Source organism: Cynara cardunculus (genome assembly GCF_001531365.2).
Source record: "Cynara cardunculus var. scolymus isolate 2C chromosome LG 9, CcrdV1, whole genome shotgun sequence".
In the NCBI taxonomy this organism is placed as follows: Eukaryota; Viridiplantae; Streptophyta; class Magnoliopsida; order Asterales; family Asteraceae; genus Cynara; species Cynara cardunculus.
The window spans coordinates 2,198,164-2,206,690 of record NC_037536.1 but is presented as its reverse complement, the minus strand read 5'-3'; the positions used below and the strand labels follow the sequence as shown (position 1 = coordinate 2,206,690).

General features: G+C 36.4%; 1 protein-coding gene across 1 annotated transcript; it reads right to left on the bottom strand.

Moving 5' to 3' along the window:
• Positions 1-6,566: 6,566 nt before the first annotated feature.
• Positions 6,567-7,142, bottom strand: LOC112518308. The gene has a single exon (XM_025125958.1). It carries the CDS (start codon positions 7,140-7,142, stop codon positions 6,567-6,569), a length of 576 nt encoding a protein of 191 aa, XP_024981726.1.
• Positions 7,143-8,527: the final 1,385 nt, after the last annotated feature.

Sequence of the window (8,527 nt, the reverse complement as noted above, 5' to 3'; positions counted from 1 at the left end):
ATGGAAAATAAGAGAATAAAGTGATTCAATGTTGGGATATAAATGAAAAATGTTTTATCTAAAAGAGAACATAATAGTGTTTAAGCACTAATTAATTAGTGTGTATCACACCCCTAAACTAAAACTGTATTTTGTCCCCAAACAACCAAAGACAAGAAAAAAAGACTCAATTTTTAAAAGTTTGCTAGAAATGGCAATAAGTGCACACCACATGTTAATCATACCAAAGATGCAATATATAGCTTTCATAAATCTCATGTAAGCATATATTATCCTAACCATCAGTATGAACCATAAGCTAACATCATTTGCTTTTTGGTATGCTCAATACATCCTAAATCTAAGATCAGTAGGGCTAGGAAGTTACTGGTTCACTCATTTTTGGCATAATTTTCCTCACTTTGCCTTTTCTCTCCTTTTGCATCAACTTTGAATTTTTTTTAATTCTTTGGCACTTTATGCACTTTTGTTGCTTGCATACGCCTGCCCCTATGGGACATTTTTTGGCGTTTTAAATCTAAACATGGCATCTAAGCTTTTGGAACTTTGTCCACTTTTGTTGTTTTGATCATTTTAGCCATGATGGTACCTTTCCCCAAACTCAAAGTTTTCATTGTACTCATTGGAAGTGTATAGAGAGTGTGTTTATGCTTTGGCTACAATTGGCTAAATATGGAGAAAAGAACAAATGCCTATATCCTTTCTTAGATGTGCATATGATGTGGATCAAAGTGTTTTCCCAAGTAAGATAAGGCTAGTTCTAGCAATACTACATGATTAGAATACTAGCTAACTACAAAATTTATTGTGGCTATACATGCATATGATCATTATCAACACAATTTATTCTTGCAAGAAAATAAACTAAAAAGTGTTTAAAAACAATCACAAACTCAACAAATTAGAATAAATAAGTAATGTAGCTAAAAGGGAAATGTGGAACCTGCCCTACTCCTTAAGAGTTGGTGAAATGGAGCTTCCATCTTTTAGCCTCTTGCATTCATCCCTAAGCCTTGTATTCTCCTAAAATAAACTTGAGTTCTCATCCTTAAGAGCTTTCATCTTCTTTCCCATCTTCTTGATCTGTGCACTTGTCTTGGCCTCCAACTCAGCCTTTATTGCCTTAATGTCACCCCTTGTTTTCTTCTCTACTGGCCTCACTTTTTCAGCCAAATCAGTCTTCAGGCTGTGAATGTTATCAAGGAACTCATTCTTTTGCTCTAACATGCTATCCATAAGGATGGTGTTCTGGGTTAGCAGGTCTTGCATCAAGAACAACATGTCATTGGCTCTTGTCCCCTTCCTTCTTATCTATCAACCTTGACACTGTTTCATGTCAATATTCTATTTCTGTCCATGTTCTTTCACTATCTAGTCCTCACAGTACTGAGGAACACCATCTTCAACCAACATTTTGGTGATCAAACAAGGGAAATACAACTTTCCTATGTTTCTTCCTTCACAAGTTCTGATGTTTTCTCCATAATTCTTCCCAAATTGATTATTTTCTCTGTGGTCAAGCAGTACAAATACAAACATCCTATCCACATATATGGAATTGTCATAAGTGGTAGGTGCAATGGAATGCCTTAAAAAATTGATCCATACATTAGCAGTAGCTTAGCAGTAGCAGTGAGGTTGTAGGCTTTAAAATTCCTAAGCATGAAATTAGAATGTTCTTTCCATTCAACCCCAACCCCAGGCTTGCCTATTGCATCTGCCACTTCAATCAAATTATCCATTGTGGCATTAGTTAACAACCTGGAGTAATCCTTCTTCTTAGGGGCAGTTAAGGTCATAGAGTCGGTTGACTCTTTTTGAAGTGAATGTGATATAAACACCCCTAATCTTGATCTTGGAGGTGTTATTGGTTGACAATTCATCATAGAACTCTCTTACCAGTGTCAAATTGTAAGATGTTGGGACTGCACATAGCTTTTCCATCCCATGGGCTTCAACTACTTCCCTAATGAAGTAGTATTCTCTTATACTCTGTCTATCAAATCCCTTATCAGGCAAACCGACCCTATTTTGGAACCTAGCAATCATCTTCTCAGTAGCCTTTAAACTGAACCTACTGTATGCTCTAACGGGTCTAGGGATGGTGGTTGGCTTTTGGCCTTTCCCTCCCCTCTTTCTTTTTGGTCTAGATGAATACTACAGAGATCCTGTAGCACTATTGTCTAAGTGTAAGGGTGACTCAATGGGAGTTTCCACAACCTTTTCCTTTCCTCATCTAATTTTTTTCCTAGAAGGTCCCTAATCCACAAGCTTAGTCTTTTTAGCATGGACTTTTCCTAGTTTCTTTTTTTCTTGGTTGGCACAACAATAAAGGGTTCATCTTCCTCAAAGAACTCCTCATTTAGGTCAGGAATAGGATCATGAGGACTGAAATGGTGCATTTCATCATCCCATGTTTTCTCCCTAGAGGCAGTCAACAGTAGGGGTGCTCTGAGTTTTTCAAGAATGGTGATATTCTCCAAATCACAACCCTCATTATCACAAAACATATTGACATTGTCCCCTGGTTGTGTTTTTGCAACATTTTCCTTTTCTTTCTCCTCAAAGTCAACGGTGAACAACCTATCAGGGGGTAGGTGATCAGACAAGAAGTGTACCTTGGATGTGCTCTCAGTGGCTTCAGTGACTGTAGATGGAATGGTTGATTGAGGAGCTTTCTTCACAGTAGATTTTGCCATCGAAAATCAACTTTTTCCTTGGCTTTTTAACAGGTTCGATATATGGTACCAAAACAGAGGGTTTTACCATTCGAATTGTGGAAGCATCAATGGGTGATTCTTCAAGTGTAGAAGTATCAGCTGCTGTTGATGGTGGTGTTTGGTCATATTCGATGACCACAGTCGAGGCTTCTCCTTTCTTTTTCATCGGCAGTGACTTCTTTCTTCGTCGAGCAGGCTGCTTTCTTGCTGGAGGTGCTCGAACAAAGGTTGTCGGTGTTGGTGGTTCTAGTGGTTACATTGGCGCTTGCTCCGTCGGTTGTGATGGTTGAGGATCACGTACCATCTCCCTTTTTACCTTGACCTTGGCAGTTCGTGTGAGCGTGGAAGAGGAGGAAGCAGTGGTCAGTTGTGAAGGAGAAGCATTAATTGGTTTTGAGAGGGAAAGAAAAAGAGAATTGGGTTTTTGAAAAACAAAGGGGTTTCTTAAAGTTCAGAGTTTAGAGAATAACAAAGGGGTATTTTGGGGATTAAGAAGGTATTTAGGTGATGGCTTATGATGTAAGCATAGGATTAAGCAAATGGATGTACTTGGATGGAACCTCTATTTGGTTATTAACCAGCAGATAAAGGGTTTTCATGGGGAAGCCAAACTCTTGATAAGGCCCTTAGAAGAGGTTTGAAAAGTTGGTAACAAAGGGTACCATCATAGGTACCATCATGCCTTTGTAAAAGTAGAAAAATGTCTACTTTTTCAGGTTTTGCAAGCATGACATCATTTGTACTCTTTGGCCTCACCCTTCCCAAAATCTGGATATTTTCAATTTCTCAAAAATTTGAATTTCTTGATCAAGGACAAGGGTTTCTAGTGCTGCAACAAGATTCCAGTATTTACTTTTTTTTCATTGAACAAGGCTGTAAAAACACAACAAACACGTTTAAAATAACTTTTTATTCTAATTAAGCAAAAACGTATATTGTGCAGATAAATTATTTACAAAGTAACCTTTGGACTACAAAGAGTCCACAAACTTTTTAAAGCTTTTTAGCAAATGGTAGTGAAATCCACAGAGCAGTGCTCTGGAATTTCTAGCAGATCATGAAACAACTTTACTCATTGACCGTTGGCTTTGAACAAAGAAATTTCATTTGGATTAACTATGTCAATTGCTCCATATGAATGGACTTTATGAATAAGGAATAGTCCAGACCATCGGGACTTGAACTTTTCTGGGAACAATTTTAACCTTGAGTTCAACAAGAGGTTTTGTTGACATGCTCTCAGTTCTCTTTGCTGGATTCTTTTGTCATGCCATTTCTTTGTTTTTTCTTTATAGATCTTGGCATTTTCATAGGATAGGTTCCTATGTTGTTCGAACTCACAAAGTTGGAACTTTCTTCTATTGCCAGCAGTAATTGGACACATATTTAATTCTTTGACGACCCAAAATGCTTTGTGTTCTAGTTCTAAATGGAGGTGACAAGCCTTACCAAAGACCAAATTGTATGGGGATATATCATTTGGTGTTTTAATAGAAGTCTTATAAGCCCATAAAGCGTCATCTAATTGAAAACCCAATCTTTTTTGTTTGGCTTGACAACCTTTTATGAGATTCCCTTTATTTCTTTGTTTGAGAGTTCAGCTAATCCATTTGTTTGTGGGTGGTAGGAATTTGCAATCTTATGGTTAATGTTGTATTTTACAAGGACTACACTTAACATGTTATTTACAAAGTGGGTACCCTCATCACTGATTAGTGCCTTGGGGGTACCAAACCTTGTAAAAATCTGCTTCTGAAGGAATTTAAGCACAATTTTAGCGTCATTAGCAACACAAGCGATATCCTTTACCCATTTTGACACATAATCAACAACAACTATAATGTATTAACAATTATTTGATGAGGAAAATGGTCCCATGAAATCTATTCCCCAGACATCAAACGACTCTACTTCTAAGATCCTGTTTAGTGGCATTTCATTCCTTTTGGAAATGGAACCACTTTTTTGGCACTCATTGCATCTTTGTAAAAAATTGTGGACATCTTTGAATAGAGGTGGCCAATAAAAACCATATTGTAAAACCTTAGTTGTTTTTCCTTGGCCTCCAGATTGTCCTCTATATGTTGCTTGGTGGCAATGCTGCATAATTGTTGCCACTTCAGTTTCTGGGATGCATCTTCTTAAAATTTGATTTGCACTAATTTTAAACAAATAAGGATCATCTCAAAGATAATATTGGGTATCATGGAGAAACTTCTTAAGCATATGGCCATTATAATCAGAAGGTTTTATGCCATAAGCCAAATAATTTGCTATGTCAGCAACCCATGGTGACTTTGAATGTAGCACAATAATTCTTTCATCAGGGAAGGATTCAAATGATGTCTCCTTCTTCCTTGTCCTCACTAGGCTTCTCTAGTCTAAACAAATGAGTTGCAGCTTGGTTGTCCACTACTTTTTTGTCCACTATCTCGAGGTCAAACTCTTGCAACAAGAAAATTCATCTTGTTAGCCTAAGTTTAGCATCTTTTTTAGATACCAATACTTGATGGTAGCATGGTCAATGTGTACAGTGACTTTTGTTCCCATAAAATATGATTTATATCTCTCAAAGACAAAAACCACAACTAATAATTCTTTTTCAGTTGTTATGTACTTAATTTGTGCTTCATTAAAAAGTTTTACTTGCATAATAAATTGAATGAAAAATTCTCTTTCTTTGAACAAGGAAAGCTCCTACAACCCAATCACTGGCATGACAAATGATTTCAAAAGGTTTATTTCAGTGAGGAGCAACAACTATTGATGCAGTTACTAAAGCTTTCTTCAAAGTGTTGAATGCATTTCTACATTCGTCAGTGAAATCAAATTTATAGTCATGCTGCAAAAGTAAACATAAGGGTTTTGAGATTTTTGAAAAATCTTTGATAAACCTTTTATAGAACCCAACATGATCAAGAAAGCTTCTTATTCCTTTGACAATGCTTCAAGCATGTTAGAGAATATGGACATCATGCGTCTATGAAAAGTTGCAGGAGCAATGCAAAGTTCAAATGACATTCTTCTAAAGACAAAAGTACCATAGGGACAAATGAAGGTTGTCTTTTCTTGGTCCTCAGACGATATGGCTATCTGATTATATCCTGAGTATCCATCCAAGAGACAATAATATTCCTTTCTGGCTAACCTATCCAACATTTGATCAATAAAAGATAATGGAAAATGGTCATTTGGGGTGGCTTTGTTTATCCTATGGTAGTCCACGCATATTCTCCATCCGGATACTATTCTAGTGGAAATGAGTTCATTTTTGTCATTGGTGACAACTGTAAATCCTCCCTTCTTTGGGATACATTGGATTGTACTAACCCAATAACTACCGGCTATTGGGAAAATAGTTTCCGCATCTAACCATTTCAAAATTTACTTTCTCACTACCTCTTTCATGAAAGGATTTAATCTTCTTTGAGGCTCTATAGACTTGAAGTTCTTCTCATCTAGGATAATCTTATGTTGACAAGTAGAGGGACTAATCCCTTTAAGGTCAATAACGGTTCATCCTATAACTTTTGTGTGCAACTTCGAGATATCTACAAGCTTCTTTTTTTAATGCAAATATAGGTTAGATGATATGATGACAGACAATTTACCTTCTTATCTTTGAAAATCATACTTCAAATGAGATGGGAGTTGCTTCAACTCTAGGTCAGGTGGTCATATTATGGACGGGGTAAAATCTTTTGCTCACTATTTTCCAACAACTTAAATGTTGTTATCTCACATGGGGTATTATCATTTTCTCTTAAATCTAACTTCTCAACAATCGCTTCATCTATTTCAAAACTATCCTCTTCCTCCAACTTATAGATCTTTCTAATTTCTTCCTCATGACACATTGTCTCTATCTCCTGAGCATTCCTCCAAGTAATCAGGGTACTTTAAGAAGTTAAAGACATTGAATGTGACTTTCTGGTCTTGAAGCCTCATAGTTAGTTCTCCTTTTTGGCCATCAACTAAAGTTTCGCCGGTGGCTAAGAATGATCTTCTTAAAATGATAGGAATATCTCTATCAGCCTCAAAATCTAGAATGATGAAATCAACTAGAAATATGAACTTGTCAACTTGAACTAACATATCCTCAATCTTCCCTTTTGGATGAGCAATGATTTTGTTGGCTAATTGCAGTGTGACAGTGGTAGATCTAGCCTCTCCTATGCCTAAGGTGTTGAAAACAGACAAGGGCATTAGGTTAATACTAGCACATAAATCACATAAAGCTTTTCCAATCTCCTTTCCACTTATAGAACAAGGAATATTGAAACTTCTTGGGTCCTTAAGCTTAGGAGGTATCTTGTTGGTCAGAAGTGCATTACATCCTTCAGTAAAAGCTACGGTTTCATACTCAGTTAGTTTTTTCTTCTTACTTAAGATGTCTTTGAGGAACTTGGCATAACTGGGCATTTACTCAATTACTTCAACAAGAGGTATGTTGATATGCAATGCTTTAAATGCTTCCAAAAGTTTCTTAAATTTTAGTTCTTTCTTTTGATTCCTTAACCTTTGGGGAAAAGGCACATAAGGAGGAACTGGTCTTATAATAGCTTTATTTGACTATGTTGAGCAAGATAGGTCCAGAATGCCTAGAGTCTTGGTCTTACTTTTTCCTAGCAATCTGTTGGTCCCAGCCGGGTCTACAAGAGTTTTAGACGAACAGTTTGTAGAGGGGGGGATGAATACAAACACAGAAAACTTTTGTATTTAAAAATATATATCGATAAAGAAAGATTAATAGAGATTTTTGCAGATTGTATGCGAAAATAGACAAGGTAAAGATAACCAATATAAAACAATCTAAGTTTACATACAGATATACTTAGCAAAATAGAAAAGATTTGTTGAAAGATAAAGACAAAAAGAAGTTCTTCTGGGTAATAACTTTTTATAATACTTGAGAGGGATTCTAAATTGCTTGAAGATAAACGTAAGTGTTCTTTTAGATATGTGGGTATATGCGTGTTCTCTGCATGGAGAGAGCACTAATCTATTTATACCCATTGCATTAAATGCAATTCAGAAGGGTTTGAACACGTGTCAAGCTTTTATAGGAAAGCTTGTCCTTTGCTATAGCGAATAGTACAATTGTCTATTCATGAGTAGACATCCTTTCATGGAGTTGGTGGGCACTAGAGTCAACTAGTCGGCTCCGTACAGTACTACACTCTTGAAAGGGTATGGGTTTGTCCTTTGTGTGTGGAAGGACAAGACAAGAACAGTCTTGCACAACAAGCTTCATTTGATCGCTGAATGTTGGAATAACACTGAAGGTTTCTTTTGCATTCGCTAAGGCTTCGACAGTCTTCACACATATGTTGACCAGGTTGTAATCACTGAAATTCGCTTCAACTCACGAACGCGCCAGTCTCTAATCTTCAGCGTCAGTCTTTGATTTTCACTGAAGGTTCTATGGTGTGAGTTTTGTCTTCTTGAAGTATCGTTGTCGCTGTAGGATTTATAATACATGTTTCAACGATTACTGAAAAGACTCAGTGATGATCGCTGGAACTGAAAGAACAAAAATATAATACTTCGAAAGGTAAAAGGGATTATCATCAAATCAATGAGAAAGAGGATCAACAATCTCCCCCTATTTAATGATAACAAAGCAATATAAAGAAAGTTGACTTATCAAATAATAGTAAAGAAAAGTTATGTATAAAGTACATGTCCCTTTTAACTATTTTGGGATCTTTTTCAGTGAGTCAGTTTTTACTTTATAAATTTTCTTAGTTTACAAGTTTAAGAAAAAGTACAAGAAGGGAAACTGAAACTGAAAGCATATTCACTGA